Raw genomic sequence first — 16,987 nt, forward strand, 5'->3', positions numbered from 1 at the left:
GGTAATTACGCTACGTTAGTGGTTGAAAACATAAGCATGGAGTTGATTTGTTAAGTTTTAGAGGTTTGGTAGTTTAAATTTTGAATTGAATTGCCCGTTTCAGGATCTGAAGAGAGCGATTTTCCTGAAGTGTGCATGATAAATACGTTTGTTCCGAATTTCTGATGGATGGGGATAGATTGGTGGATAAATTTTTCACGAAAAATATCTATTAATGGATGACATGAAAGAAGAAATGTTAGTTTTTGTTAGTATGGGTGCGAATTTTTTTAATCGAAGGAAATTAATATCTAGGCCTGTCGAAGTCTAGAAAATCTAGAATTAAGCGATTTTTTTGTTCTAATGGCAAAAGATTTACGATTTCCTTGCGGGGATCCTCATCTTACCATGATGTCCTTAAAAATTCGAGTAAATTCACTTTTTATGCAATGAAAGTTGGGAAATGGATAGAATGCTTTTCCAAACAGAATCATAAGTGCATTTTCCGAATGGAAAATACCTTATCTTTGACAAAAGAGGTTAGTAAACGAGTGAAAATAGAGCTTTGATGTCTCCGAAGGTTTTGAGGAATACGAAACTCTTGGTTTCTTATGTGGATCTGTCTTTCTACGTTTATAGTTCACAAAAACAATGTTCAAAGTCGTCTACACTGCACAAATTAACCTTACTGTATTCACACAAATATTTGATCTCATGAATTCTCTGATCACATGATACGATAAATGAGACGCTTAGAAAGTCGTCCAGTGAGAAAATTTTCTGTTGAATGCAAGAAAATTCGGAATAAAATCATAGATTAAAGAATGGTGAATCTAAGCGACGTGTCGTGAAATTTCCTTATGAACTACAAAAAGAGGAACGAAAAAAGAGTAGAGAAAAAAGGAACAAGAATAATTATGAAAAAAGAAAAAGACGTATTCCTCAGTATTTAACAGTAACTACAACGCGATCTCTCATATACCATATATCTCCATTTTCAACTTTATTTTCTCACTCATCTATTTATTTTCGGATTTAGTGAACTTTTAAAAAAAATCTTTCCCTGACCTTATGCTTCTTCCACAATGATCATTGCGTGGGAATTCTGTGTTGGGTGCTCCGCTCGGCACATCTGCCAGGATCTGTTCTGAACGGCGACATTGATGTACTAACCCTGTTAGCCCCTATTAGGGCACATGATTACTCGATATGTTTACTTCCATAGTACCTCTCCAGTGTAATCCTATATTCGTGGTATGCTTAAACTAAAAATATGCATTCGTGAATTTATTAAGACCACGGTTTTTTTTTTCGGTGCTTCAGTATAATATTACATTATATTTACCCAAACAGGTTATTTAATGTGTTTCTCACGCTCATATTTGGGGCATAACATTGTAAAAAATTGTTTTTAATACAGCGTTCAAAGCGAAAAGAAAGCAACGGAAAAATTGTTGCCACTTAATTGATGCAGGTGTTTTGAATTTCTGTAAAAAAAAGGAAAATGATACTAAATTGCCCTCTGATACAGGGACAATCATCCTTATTATGACTTTGAGGCTTTTGTTTCATTTCGTTGCTTAACGTTCCCTCTCTATCCTGTGACAAAAGAGAGATTAAAAATGAATTTAACTAGAAAGAGTGCAGAAAAATACATACAGCGGCAAGAAACGAAAAAAGTGGAAATCCGAGAAGAATGGGTGGTATTATCATAAATTTTTAATTGCAGTTGTTCATTTAAGTTATTTTTGCATGCACCAGAGATTACCTTTTCAATTATTTAATGATTAAAAAGTTAAAGTAAACAAAAAATATCTGTTCTCATAAATGATAGAGTATTTCTCAGAGCTAATTCTCAAGGACGAAATCCGGGGATCGAATCGGAAATAAACGTCACATTAATCTTTAAAGAGAGACTGTCACGAAACTGACGTAGTTGCAAAACGTGGGGAAAAAATAATGGCGCTTACTAGTATGACCGTGGCCCCACTCGACTCCCCTCAATCTTCCTGACGAAAAAATTCGTGGAAACGTTAGAACGCGCCTCATTCCACCCGCTTCCCTCACCGGCCTATTCATTGCTTTTACTTCAATACGCTGCTGAGGAGGCCTCATTGATTTTCGACCGTTCACACATGGACGCGGCGCGTGCACAACGGTGGAGCGTTATCACGTGTCTCTTTAGAACAAACGTGCCGTTTTTCGTGACTATTAGGGGAATTTGAACGGGACCATGCTCAGTTCGTGATCGACATCCCAAACTCAATATTTCCCTGCAAGTTTTCCGACTACATCAATTTCTTGACACGTTGCCTTTAATTTGTATCACATCGCGTAGATGTAATGTATGGAAAAGGCGATCGCAATTTTCAGGATCGCTTCAAAAAATTCCGCTTTCAATTTCATAGACCTACTTTAAGTGCATGAAGTTGATTTTACAGGGAAAAATTGCCGAGTTCATGAGAAAACGTGTGAATGAAAGAATGTTTCGCCATGGGTAATGATTAGCGTGATTGATAAATGGTCCCAGTAGGATAAGATTACTTTCGCTAACATTTGGATCACGGATTTAATTACGATTTTTTTTCTAAAATACTTTTTAGAGAATTCATCAATTAGTAAACTATAATCATCTAATCAACTGTATTACAAAATAAAGTTCAAAGATTACCCTTGCCGCCGCTGCAAGCCGCAGAAATTTCACTGAAATTGGACATTTCCATCTATAATCATTCTTGATAATGGTTGTAAGTCGACGTTTGAAAAGAGGAAATCTCCGTGCTTTTTGTTGTTTTTGTTTTTGTTTACAGAACATTCATCATTGTTTCGGTTCTGTTCTGGCTTCATCACTCATGAATCGAAGTTTAAAAAAAAACATTTCAGTCATTTTTCTAGATGGAAAAGTTTCAGTATGTGCAGATTTTTCAAATCCATGAATTTTTCAATTCTCTCGGGTCCAGAAAAGCACGAACTGGTAACGTCTGCCTAAAATGCGCTACAAACTACACTAAGAATCATAAATGAAAGAATTCTAGTGGGTCTCGGAGGGATTTCTTCAGTGCTGATTGAAACAGTCAAGGAACTCTTCCGGGAATCGTTAAAGTACATTGTAAGGCGAGGGAAATTAATCGTGTGTGCACTGACACGTTTCGTCTGTTTTTCTGCGAAAGGCAAGTGTTTCCAAATGTTTCTTACCTAATTCGCTCGAACTGATGAAATACGACCCCAAGGGAAAATCGTGCTCCACGCAAACAATGAATCACTTCCCACATCTTTTTGTTGCAAAACTAACGGTGTTGTTACAAGGAAATGCAACTGGGGGAAATTCAATTTCGAATTGCAACTCAGACCAATTGTTGTCTACTTTCTTTTCGGAGGTGATGTAATAGTCACCGACGAAAAAAGAATGGAGGCTCGAGCTCGCTTGTTGTTCGTGTGAGGCGTTGAGGGAAAACTACGCGACCATCAAGGGATCCTGTAGAAAGGAAGTACTCAGGCAGTTCTTTTCTTAGGTTGAGGAGGTTGTAGTAGATTTCTCAGACTCGTTACGATGTCAGCCACAGTTATTTTCTCGTCTTCGTTGGTTCCGGTTTGTACGACTCTTTAGTGAAGAATGTTATAGATACATAAATATATATAATATAAAATAAACATAAATATATATAATATATTTATGTTATAACACAAACATATATAATATAAAAAACAGCTTCAAAAATCCTGTCTAAACCAATATTTCCCTGTGATTCAGCACTATAGTAGGGTCGAAAAGACATGAGACGCGGTGCAGTTGCGTAGGCGGCTGCGCTCGAAGCGGAGCGGCGTACTTCGCAGCGATTCGCGATAGTTCCACCACGATTCCAAGCGCTTTGTCCAGCGCAACTACTTCCGCAAATCCTAGGTGAAGCCCCAGTCCAGACGAGGATCTATCGATCGATATGATTGTGATAAAGTTAAGTTTCTTAGAGCTCTTTCTTCCTTGTTTTTTTCCCCGCCAGTTTTCTGTCCTTTTTTTTCTGTAACTCCACAATCATAATCGCGGTCACATTTTCTCAGTAAGGCCTTTTTTTCGTTAATTGTATTGTGACCTGCTCGGTTGACTCGAAGATTTTCGTTTGTGGGGAAATAGATTTCTGCCCCATTCTTTCGCTTAATAATGATTCGTATTCACGCACAATTGCACAAGTGAAATAGTGCACATATCCCGCAAATCAAAATCATGGACGAGAAATCATTACAAAAAAAAATCTCTTTAGAGGAAAGGACTTGGCTTTGCTACGATTACGTCTATGAAGTACACTTAATCATAAGCAACTACAACAGAAATAAAATACAGGGCATAAACCTGATCCCTACAGAATCTCTGCAACTGCATGAAAAAAGAAGAATAACTACCAAAAAAGAGAAAACAGCCCAGAAGAGCTAAAATCAACTTTTTTCTTTTTTTTCGTTTTTTTCCCTTTTCCTTTTTCCTCTTTTTTCCTCAGCGGACTTCAAGTTGGAGTGCAGCGCGTTGCACCAACACAAAAATTCGACGCTGACGCCGTAACACTTAACAAATGTCGAAAAAAAGATAAATTAATAATGTATTTTTTCGTTCGTATCTTTTGATGGAAAAAATATAATATATATGAAGAATATACGTTTGCATAAGAATATATGCATACTTATGGCGAATTTTCAATTATGAAGAAATTTCATGCAATCTAAAGTATCCAATGGTTTCTTAGGGGTGCAATAGGAAAGGAAAAAAGGAGGGAAGCACTAGATTGTAGTAAGAGTTCTTATTAAGAAATTGTCAACACACTGGACAGACATAATGCGAGTTGTTTACTTCTGACTAATCGCATTCCCGAAACACGGAGTTTCTGGATCTGATCAGGGTTACGAAGATGGATGCCAACGAGTCCAATTCTTCCAATCCCCTTTAAGGGTGTAAACTTTGAGAGAAAAGTTCAAAATGTATACATATTCGTCTATGTTGCGTATTCCACTGCCTTCAAAGGATTTTGTTAGGTTTTCGGGAAAAAAATTCACCAATTCTGTCCGCACTGAATTATTTTTGAAAGTAAAAAGAATATGGAAAGCTTAGATACCAAATCCGAATTCAGATTTTTATTGATGCAACAATCATTCTTTTTTGGAAAAATTCGGGAGTTTTTTCACCCCATTTCTAGGCAGTGTACTACTGTACCTGCCTAAGTTCCTCTTTGAGTTACAAGGCGTCGCAAATTTTGCTATGCGTCTTTTTTGATTAGAAGTGACGCGGCGAAATTGACACGGTGTCATGTTACGAGTGAGCGTAAAAAATCTGTTATTGGATGCGTTCGTTGCAAGAGCACCTGCCAAATATACGTGTGGTCCCGTTGTATACAAGAAAAAATATCGATTCATTTTATCGCACTCGCAAATATCCAGGCAGTTTTGAAAAACAACAAGGAACAGGAGAAATTGGATTGGGAGAAGACCGATATCGTCCCGATCATATTTTCCTTTCCAGATATGTATTCCTGGAGTGGCTGCCGCTGCGCTTTCAGCAGTGGTTTTTGCACGGATGAGACATTCGTCTTTGGAGGTAACAAAATTTCTCCTCGGCTAGGAGTCACCAACAACTATACCTTTCCATGTCGCTGAAGACATTATTGAAGGTGTTGCTATGCGGTTTGTCATTTTTCGACGTGCTCGTCCTTTCCTCCACACTCCTAATTTATCCAGCAATGAATGCATGTCAAAATGAACCGGATCCTGTAAGTTTTTTTTTTCTCTTATTACAAATTTTATCTAGTCATTCTCAATCTTTTCTCATTAACCTATCTGTGTGCTTTTCAAATCAGTACTTTTTTTTCGCTGGCACACATTATGTGCTAGTGGAGAGAAAAATTCCTCCGCTGCAGGGAATCCATCCTCTGAAAAATGATCCCCCTTTATGGTATTTATCGCTTGCTTACGTAAAAATGAAATTGTGGGCAATTCACAAAAAAAAGCAGAATTTTTCTCGGATTAGATCCGAACGGAACTATTCCAGTAACTTCATACACTTCTAAGTTTGCAAAAAGTCGAACTAAGACCAAAATTGTGATTTCCGCAAGCTCAATAAGTTACGAGAATTCTTCTTTCAAAGTCTCTACGTCGCCAATCGCACTTTTTTCAGAGAAAAGAAACTTCTAGAGCTGCATGCCAAAAAAATTCTTATTCCAAGTTCTCCGTCTAGGATGTAAAAGAAAGAGCTGAATTTTGAGTTTTTTCTCTCTTTGTTTCAACCGAATAGCTATCAAAACAACTCCCAAATTCCGCCATGCCTATTTTTCACTCACTATTGTTTTAATAGCTTGAATAATTTCATAACTATTATAATTTACAATTATTTTATTCCTTATTGAGTCACCAGTAGGAGAAAAATCAACCTAGTAACCAACACAATGATGCAATACTACGCAGTTTCCTTTTATTTATTTTTTTCATTTCTTAGTAGAGCACAAATACGGTAAACAATAAAAATTCACCTATTCGCAGCTTAGCTTTGAAATCAAACGGAATCGTTCTAAATGGGCTACTCTTGTTGCAAAGTGTCAAAAAACTTTCAAGTAAAATTTTTCCGAAGCCAAATCTGAAGAATCTGAAGTCAAAGCCAAAGAGATCAGCATTGAACTCAACGCTGCATCAGTCCAATTCCGCGACTAAGCACATTTCACATTTTTGTTGTTAATTAACCGAAATCAGACAGTGATCAGATATATTTTGGAGTGGATCAGTAGAAAGCTACGATAATAGTAAAACCTTAAAGATTCACGTTCTATCGACAACATTTCTTTTATGTTTATCATTCATTATTTACCATTTTTTTTTCGGCGAATGTGGACATTTGTACAAACTACAAAAACTTTAAAAAAAACTGTTCTTTATTTTAGTAAGAAAAGAACGCTACATTTCCATATTCAATGCCGTTTAGTAACACTCCCAGCCTCCGATTACCAATTAGCGTTGCTCTCTGTTCCGATTGCTGTTTGATCGACGGAGAGTGTGTTTAGAGCTTCGAAAAACAACAGATTTCTACTCGATGTACTGACTTTTGGGACCGTCTAGTTTCCTTATATCTATGTCAATGAGATGCAGCAGTTCCTAAGATATTAAGAAATACTCGTTATAGGGTCTTTAACACTAATAGGATTTCGGACGTACATAGTTTGCAAATATCAAAAGCCAAACACAAAAACAAATACAAATACGGAAATTAGGAGCACCAAATGCACCACCAAAGGCATCAATTTATCCAACCAGGCACCTCTTTACACCTATTAAATCCATAAAATGAAGCTACCTAAAGTGTATTACCGTAGAAGTTACCCGATCGCTGTAGTTCGTCATATCCGTGTTCTGAGTAGAAGTAAAATCCTTTTCCACCTCTGAAATTATCAGTAAAGCCAAGCAGTTGATTTTTGTCCACTAAAGGCGTAAAGAGCTGCGACGTTGGATAAACTGCTGCCTACGATGCTACTAATGTCTCTGATTTTTGGTTCTACATGATCTGCGTCTTCATTGCGATACTTACAACCTACTTCCTGATCGCTATTCCACTACCGTACAGAAAATAATATAAGAAATTCAACATTGATTAGGTGAGCCTATGCACCGGTTTTGCAATTCATCGGATTCAAATGAGTGAGCATGGTTGCACCGTCGAATGGATTGTCTTAAAGGGTCTTCGGGGTATCTGGGTTCTCGAAGATCTCTATACTTGTACGGTATCACTTCGGAGCATCCGGGTTCTCGAAGATCTCTATACTTGTACGGTATCACTGCACATACCGCTCCTCGGTCCACGTTCAAAGAGAGAAAGCGACATTTTTCCATCCCTCCAAGGTAAAGTGTCCTTTAGGATGGGTGAGCGGTAGTCTGGAAGGGGCGACCCTTTTGTCACCATTGTAATCCTGCGATCGCTGAGTTCACCTTAAATAGCCTTGAGAAAAAAGGGGAAATTATCCGCTGTCGCCGCCTCAGTTGAGGGAGAGGCCATCCCAGTGATGTGGGACTAACAATTTCTTGTCCTAATCTTACCAGAATCCATATATATCCGTAAAAGTTTGGACCCTGTGAAATGTAAGAATAGAAATATCCTTCAATCAGAAAAAATTAAACTTTCGGTAGAAATAACACCGAAAACCTGATTATTTATGTGAAAATAAGAGCTACATTTTTGCTGCGTAAAATTCCTTCACCTTTTTTTCCTCTAGTTTGTGTAAGAATGAGATTTTTACGTCCTGGGAGAGTTTTAAAATAATCCCAACCTCATGCCCTTTTCCACTTCAAAATGCTTTCTTGAGCACTTTCAGAAGAAAGAAAAACTTGAGACCTTGACTCCGTTGAGCTGAGGTAGGCTCTCCGTGAAAAATTGCAATTAAATAGAAGTGCAAGTACACAGTACTCAATAAACTATTTCAATAAGGATCTTTTTTCTGGAAATAAAACCCTTCTCGAATCTTCTGCCTGTCAACTGAAAACCGTTAACGCAAAAATGCAATAACGTCAGTGAAATAAGCTGGGAAATTAATGAGGATGGAATTCTGTCGCTTCTCCTATGCTATTCATTTACCAAAGGATTAAACATTCTTAAAAATTGCCTTCAAAACAAAAGAACTCTAGCTTAAGGACGAATCCCCAAAAGCATGTGAAGGAGGAACTTTTTCCATGCTTTTTTCATTAGCTTTGATAATAAGATCCAGATAGGAGTGAACTGCCGGCTGCAAAGACTCGGTTAATAAACAATCTCGCGCTGTACTCCTGGAAATGACGTATTTCTGCGATTACGTTCGAGAATAGCCAGATATGTAATTTCATTTCCCGAAAGTTCCCGCAGGGAACGTTGGTTATGGGACTAAGAACATCATTCAAAAAAGTGCAACGGTATAAAATTATCTATCATTTATACCTGTATTATATATTATTATACACATTCATTAAGAGATTTCTATGGACTAACAATTGAATCACATAACCGAAACGAATTCACTTTTTTTGACTTACATCGCATTTTTCCCCAAAAATTCAAAACAAAGCACTTTTGAACTTCAAAAGGTTTGCTCAGCTTCACTATAAAGTTCTCCACGATTTGTCTTTAAGGCCAAAAACAAGAGGAGAGAAAACAAGGGAGGTTAATTTTAATAGTCGTATGGCTGCAAGAATGCAGAAAAATTTCAACACATATGCCACATTTTAGAGAAAAGTTTTCTTTGAAGAGCATGATTTGTCCTGGTTTTCGTAATTAAAGCGAAATTAATATGAGGTTATTACAGCAAAAGAAGTTGAAAAAGATGCTTTATCGGGATTTTCCTAAAATTTTCTCTTTCTGGTTCCTAGAGTGTGCCAGTTCTGCAATATTAGTTAGTGAACAGAGCAATTTTCTCAGTTTTTATATTATGTGTACGTATGCATTTTGCGTGTAGACACAGAATGTATCCTCAGACTCAAAGTAATTTTTCAAAAATCGTGAAAAAGAGTGACATTAAGAATAGATGGAAGGAAATGGTTGCGGACCTAATTTTGTATGGATTTTCAGCGCAAAATAGAAACTCTAAGAACAAGTGCAAACTTTTAGTGTGGATCTCTCGAAGGGGATGAAACGATAAATGAACTGATTGATTCGTAGCATGATTTTTGTGTGCTTCGGTGAGAAACAACCATACCGTTGACTGGGCAACCATATGACTTTAGCTCAATTAAACTTGTTGATTTTTATTTTTGTGGTTTTTGTTAATTATTATATTTCAGCCGAAAATTGCTTGTTTAATATCTTTTCCCTAAGTGAAAAACGTTTTCCTGGTTTTTTTTTTTCAAAAGGAAATTTGAAATCATGTTCGTACACAGTTCAACGTAACGGGCTGCATGTTCTCTTGAAAACTCGTTATCCCGGTACAACGGAAAATTGAAGCTTTTCTCAAAAAATAGTGGATATACATAGATCGATGACGCAGCTGGGAACAATAGTAGGAATTCGCGAGATGCCAGGCGGAAATTTTTTGTAGAGATTGGAATTGCTCGAGATAACCTCACTGTACTCGAGTAATCTAGGGAAACTCATGCTTTCAGATTTTTCCAAACCCTGTAATTTTCCAAAATATAACATCTGTCACGTTTCTCCTTAGGTGAGGCGTGTTCCCAAATGGGAGAACGTTTCAATGATCGATATTTTCTACGTTTTTCAGACGAATAGTAGCGTATGTCACTTTTTCTGGAGATCAACATTAATCGCCTATCCGCTTTCGTTAATAGCCCAAGCAGGTACGAATTATTCTCACATCAATCTCTGCTTAGCAATAAATGCAGTCATTACTCATGCTCTACGCATTCTATTAGCTCTGTTACGGAAAGAGAATTCGTTGAGGGTGATGACGTGCTTTGCGTAGGGAGAGTATCGGATCAAAAAACGAATATTCCTTTTGAAAACATCTTAGGGTTCTTAACAACAGATTTCTTGTTCTCTCTATAACTACTAATCTTAAAGTTGATAGAATAGGATGATTCGTAAGAAATTTAAGATTCCATTTTAAGATCTTTTACACTTGTCTAGGCATTCGCTTTATTCGAAATGTCGATTCCGATAAAGCTGGGTTTGACACAAATAACCTAAAATGGCTCCGATATTTTCAGGATCTGTCTGGACTTGTGTAGCGGTCGCATGCGATCGTTTCATCGCTGTCTTTTTCCCTATCAAAAAACGGGTCTGGGCCACTCGGAAGACTTCCACCTACGTGATTTGCGGAGTGACCCTTTTTAGGTGTGTTAGATTTTTTTAATTACTCCTTGCTATGGGAATTCCTTGTTGTTCGCGATAGCCGCGAGTAACTTTGATCGTTTTCTTGGAATGACCTCAAACAAACGCTTTTTCTATATTCTCTCTTATCGAGAGTGAAAGCGATTTTTGCAAAATATTTTTTACGGATAGGACGGAACGACGAACAAAAGAGTTTAGTAAAAATTTTATTGCTAAAGTAAGAAAAGCTTTTTTTTGAGATAAAATGAAACTACAGCGGTCAAAAAAATATAGAGAATATGTTCTATACATTTACAATAAATGATCCACCAGCTAAGTATGGATTAATTTCAACAATGCATGATCGATAGTTCGAAATCGCTTAAGGGCAACTATGCCTCTCATGGCCTCTTATGGATAGGGATTGATAAAATAGTAGCAGATATCTCTGACTGGACAAAAGCGCTGGTCTGATAAACTATAGCCTCCCCAAATTTTTTTTGTATTTTCCGCATAAGGGCTCGCAAATATCCATGATTCTTTATTGGAGTTCTAGACGTTCTAGCAAATCCAGTAAACACTTCTCAACACAAACATTTCATCCTCAATCCTTTCGGTTTCGTCCTGTAGTTTGTGCTAGCTTTTGTTTCTGTGTCGCCAGAATAGTACACAGGCATTGGATCGACACAAACAACATCGAAAAGCCCATTTACTTGGAATCGACGGGTTGAAATTGCTGGATTAACCAAAATCGACTACTTATGAGACAGTTTTGCCGTTTTCATCACTCGAGAAATCCAAAGATTTTCTATGATTTGTCAAGGAGGACATGTTACATCCGAAGCGTTGAAAGAACCCGAGAATTTGACCTCAAAAATTCTGGACATCATTGCCAAGCCGTAAATGTTGTGCATGGGGCGCTGAGAATCCTGAAGTTCGCTAAATCGATGAAATGAATTATTGTAGTATATACTTTTCTTCCTTCTATTGTATTGAAACCTGCGGGTGTGGCGCAATCGGTTAGAGGTCCGCTGTAGCCACACGGTCGAGGGTCCGAAACCGCCCTAGAGCAAACCAAGCCTTCCGTCCCTCGATAAATTGGTACCAGAGCTGTCTGGAAGGATAAAAACACTGATTTGATCGTATTGCCCATGTTCGACGGTCTTTGAATCTCGGCATGTTGTTACGCTTGAGAGGATAAATCACTAATGGCTTTGATTTTTCCAGGCTCTGGCGAAGGCGATAGCGCCGAAACGTTAGCCGTTGTTTAATAAAGACGGTCAATAACAATCTTGGCTACAGCTCAGGAAAATCAATTTAAAATTGACTTGATCATCAGCTGGCCCCCGCAAGTCATTGTATAGACCAACACGCGTTCCAAAAACCTCAACGCGCCAACGCGTTTTACTGGAATTCGTAATCGTTGAGGCTTTTGGAACGTGGATTGATACGCCAGTGACTTTTTACTTTATTGTATTGAAACGAACGAGTAGACATGATACCAGTGAACGAAATTGAAAACTTAGACAAGAAGTGTGGAAGCTGACAGCGTTGGTCAGTGGACCACTGGGAATGCATCAGGATTTGTGAGGACGATTCTCTGCCAAACGAGGTCTTCATCCTTCAGAAGAAGTTCTTCTCTGGCAGTACCATTAATAATTCCATTAGTTTCACTGCGACTGTCACTCGCACACAGTCTGCCCCTCCGAACTCGGGTAATTGGACTGGCATGACACTCGCCTGCTCGTCGTTACAAATCATTTGTAGGACTGCACGGGCACCTCATAAACCCCAAATGATTTTGAAAGGAAGTCGGAAGTGTAGGCCACTGGGATTGAATGATCTCTTTAGTCATTATGAATGAATGGTCCATTTTATCCTTTATCCGTCCATTTTATCCTTTATTTTCTTTTCTAACAACCTTTCGCGGTCATTTAATCTCATTTCATTTGGTGAAGTATGTTAGAAAGCAATGCTGTTCTTGAGGAGTACAGTGAGCACATAGGCAATTGGAAGCTGTTCCAGTGTTCTCTTCAAGCTTCCTGCCTTTTTCGAGATAACCCTCAACGAATACGGGCAAATCACTCCATCCTCGCTGCGACTGGATCCCACCTATCAACTTGTTTACATGACCTACATGTATCTCATCATCATTTTGCTAATTCCTTGGACAGTACTTATCGTTTTGAACGGAATCGTCATACAGAAGGTAAACTTCTTTTTTTTCAAATCTATTGAACTTCCTAAAAAGTGTGCCAGTGTCAGCAGATCCTAGAAATTTCGGAGATCAGCTGTGAAATATTATCTTTTCAGGTTCGTGAAGCTTATCGTACCCACAAAAGGTTAACACAAAGTAGAAGTAGAGGGAGGAGGGACACTGATGAAAGAAAGTGAGTTCCTCCTTTCATCTTGCGTTAGCAGCAGTTTTCGTCATCTGTCCAACGGTTGCTATGAAGTATTGCAAAAGAAGATCAAAGATCAAGCTGGCTTTCTGAAGCGAAATGAACGGAACTTCCGCTGACTGGCTGTCATAATGTGGAAATTGGATAACCATTTAAAGGAAATCGGGATGGGATCTCCAGTTAAACCGATAATTCTGTCTAATATTAAATTAGCACAGCAACAACATTTACTGACACTATTCCTGCAAAGCATCAGGTTTCCATAAATAAATCAACATTTCACTGAACGTACGTTTTTCAAAATCAGAACGAACGAATTTTTTTTAGCTCCAAGTGTACTCATTTCTACTCTCTACAATCTTCTTCAATCTTTCTGGAAGACTTCCAATCCCGCTCTTACAAAAACGCTTTACCATGAAAGAAATCCGTACTATTAATGGAATCACCAAAATTTTCTTTCAATGCTCCGTAGGTGCCTTCGTTGCTGCCACACTCCTAACAGCACCTGGAGAACGACAGTAATTTTTTTACAACCACTTTTTGCTCCTAGGAGTGATTAATGGATCCTGCCTCCACAATCTGCACTATGAAAAATGGTACTCCATTTATCATTGCGGAGGATGTATTGATAGTATCCATTCATCACGATCATCGTTGAACATGAAAAAGGTCACAAAAAACAAAAAGCCAAAAAAGTCCATGAAAAATGAGAAACCTTGAAAAAAGAAATACCGAAGAAAATCCTTAGAAGTATGGTAGCAGACTGCGCAGAGTTACGCACAGTTGGTAGTGGTTTTAAATAAAGTACTTATATATTAGATGTCGTTCCGTTGCTAAGAAATGATTTTAAAAATAAAAAAAAACAAATCTATGGTTCTCACCGAATGTGTTCGACCGACAGCGCAACGCTTTCGCTATGCGGTGACACCTTCACTCGGAGTTATTTTCATGGAATCTGACGCGATGCCTTTGTGGGTTGGAGTCTACGTACGGTAGGAGACGGAGCGGAACTATTAAAATTAAAGATGTGACTGAGTAGCTGAACGCGAAATAATGAGTCCGGCTGTCGTAACGGAAATCGAAACATCAGAAGTGAGAGAAAGAATTAGACCCAGAAGTGTATTTATTGCTATGAAACAATGCACCAAATATACACTACAGGTGCTGGAGAAGCAATAGAATAATAGAATACAAATATCTCCACTGGAGGGCAAGAAAAGTTTCATTTCCGGTGTACCTGGACTTTTCCAATTGTCTTTTCCGATCGCCTGATTTACCTCCCTGTGGAGATATGAACTAATTGCAATAAATATTGCAGTTTTTGCAAAGAATAAATTTATTTTGATAGGAATCACCTTTCCAATGCAGTACTGGATAGAGTTTCGACTAGTTTATTACAATGGTAAGAGGAATTTCTGCAGTCTTTCAATGATGGGGAAAAAGAAGTGGGATATATGTCTAAGTCAGCGTCAAAAAGGAATGAGGCGAACTTTTTGGAAATGTTTCGTCCTTTATCTTATTAGTCTATTATTAGTCTTTATCTTATTATGTTATTCGTCACCGAAGTAAGCATGCTGAAATCATAAGTTCGAAGGGAATTTCTCTTCCCATTCGGCACTTCTTGATAGTCTTTGCAAAAATTCTTGTGATGTCCAGGTTTCTTTCTCGAGGACATCGGAGCGTGGACTCCAGACACAGCTACATACCGGTGTCGAGAAGAGCTTGCACTATGCTGAACCACCAGGTGACGGACTAGCCCCCGTGAAACGATATGAACGTCTGGCCAGAGGTCCTGGTTTGTCCTAGAGCCACCCCTCCTTGCAGGCGTCGGAGCTACCTCCTTATCTCACTTCCCCTTTCCCCGATGTCGCGGCAGAGTCCTAGGTCCTTTATGTTATGCGGCATAAAACATGGTTATATTATTTCATCCTTATCACATCACCACCACAATAAACGCCTTGAGGTATTAATATATTGCTGGAAGCACAACTGAAGTATTATATTACAAATAACTACAATTAAATACAACAGCAGCAGTAGTATACACGCTGACGGATGTTATCTGCGTATATACTCTTAACTTAACTAACTCTTAAACTCTTTGGAACTCTTTGGAACTTTAGCCTATTAGGGTTAACTCTTTGGAACTTTAGCCTATTAGGGTCGGCACGGTTAACACGGTGCTGGCTAGAGGATCCATGCCTCCGTAGTGTCACTGATGGTAGCGGTGGAATGCTCTTTCAAATAGATCATGAGCCGTCCAAATATCCGTCTACACGCGGTTCCATTTGTGGGTCTACGCAAGACGAATCCGAACGGAAACGGAGAAGACGAATGGATATCAGAGCACTCATTCGAGTACCGGGAAATGCTCCTTGAACACTTTCCGCCAATGGGGATCACACTAAAAAAGAGCGACCTGTCGTTGAAGAAATGTCGTACACAGGCACTTCTCTTCTTGGAATTTGTGGAAGGTTTCTGCATAATTTTACTGACATTTTCCTTCTCTTCAACTGTGGACATATATGTGCTTTTAATTAAAGTTATCAAGTAGTCAGTACCGTTTTCTGCAGGATGACAGTAATGACAATAGTGATGACGGGGATCTTCGTTCTGTGCAACATACCTCCGGCTATCAACAACATCATCGAATCGTACGCGCCACAGTACAGAGACAGTTATCGTCATCGAATTCCGCTTTCGACATTGCTTGTCTGCGTGAACAGGTGAGTGCGGTTCCACCATTATTAAAACAATCATTATAGAATATCCACCACTTCCTTCAAATTAGCGTTGAGTTTAGCTACTAGAACTACTACTACTGTTAGAACTTTTATTGATTCTGATAAGGGGGAGGGGGAGCATCCACGAAATCGCTTCGAAAAGTGCTAGAACATACAAGTATGGTTTTATGGTGTTTGTTCAGCGCACTTTAGGACTTTCACTATCATTACTTTCAATTTCAGCACAATTTCCGTAAATGCACTTCTTATCCTCCTCAAACGGATTCTCATTAAAATGCCGACGTGAAACATCGCCTCAGCACTTTTTTATATGTACTAATAGCATGACTTCTTATGAATCATAGGTGGTTCGTCCTGCGTTCGTTCTTCGAGGAAAAACACATTTGTTTCCTCAAATATGGGGTGTAAATTTCATCGCTACAGTTAGTTCTTCATAAAATTTCTTTAACTTTAGCACAAAAGCGCGTTATCTAGCTACCCTCTCGTCGTTGATGAAATCTCTGGATTCGAGAAATTGTCGCTCAGCACGTCACCGAAAATTCGGCAATTTATATGATAATGATAGCCATTACTTGACAAACTACATTACATTACTTGCTAAGATGTGGCCAAATGTGAACCTGGTATTAAGAATTCCTTGGCACAAATAAGTATTAACATTCATATTCATAAAATTGTGATCAGTTCGCTCCATAAATGGTTCGTGGGTAGCTAGGTGTTCTGATCAGGCTGTCCTTATTCAAGGATATTGGTTAAGAATCGAAGAAGAACAGGACCAATTCTCATTTTCAACATTTCCAATCGAATGAACATTTCCATTTCAGCGCAATAAAAATTTCCATTTCAGCGCTTCCAATATCCTCATCTACTGTTGGTTCAATCGTCAGTTCAGGCGTTCCGTGTTTCGGTTGTGTATTTCAAAAGCGTACAAAAGGCGTGCGTCCGCCTACTTGCGAGGTTCCAAAGAGGTGACACAACATCCGATTTTTTTCGCTCCACATCTAATCCATCTCTCTTCAAATTTTTCATTGCAGTCAAAAGCACGTACCAGCGATTCTACCATCGTACCTCCACGATCCGTCAAAAATTCCATCATTTGAGGATAGGATAGAAAC

The 16,987-nt window shown here is 38.5% G+C and overlaps 2 protein-coding genes across 2 annotated transcripts; both read left to right on the forward strand.

Moving 5' to 3' along the window:
- Window positions 1–488: 488 nt before the first annotated feature.
- Window positions 489–16,972, forward strand: RB195_000928 (uncharacterized protein; the record flags this gene model as incomplete). The annotated part of the gene is made up of 10 exons (XM_064197489.1): window positions 489–518; window positions 5,480–5,554; window positions 5,628–5,726; window positions 10,179–10,254; window positions 10,624–10,750; window positions 12,752–12,935; window positions 13,040–13,116; window positions 15,702–15,854; window positions 16,720–16,840; window positions 16,907–16,972. 10 exons carry the CDS (start codon window positions 489–491, stop codon window positions 16,970–16,972), a joined length of 1,008 nt encoding a protein of 335 aa, XP_064053370.1.
- RB195_000929 (uncharacterized protein) lies at window positions 13,999–14,934 on the forward strand (the record flags this gene model as incomplete). The annotated part of the gene is made up of 2 exons (XM_064197490.1): window positions 13,999–14,103; window positions 14,785–14,934. 2 exons carry the CDS (start codon window positions 13,999–14,001, stop codon window positions 14,932–14,934), a joined length of 255 nt encoding a protein of 84 aa, XP_064053371.1.
- Window positions 16,973–16,987: the final 15 nt, after the last annotated feature.

Source organism: Necator americanus, chromosome IV (genome assembly GCF_031761385.1).
Source record: "Necator americanus strain Aroian chromosome IV, whole genome shotgun sequence".
In the NCBI taxonomy this organism is placed as follows: Eukaryota; Metazoa; Nematoda; class Chromadorea; order Rhabditida; family Ancylostomatidae; genus Necator; species Necator americanus.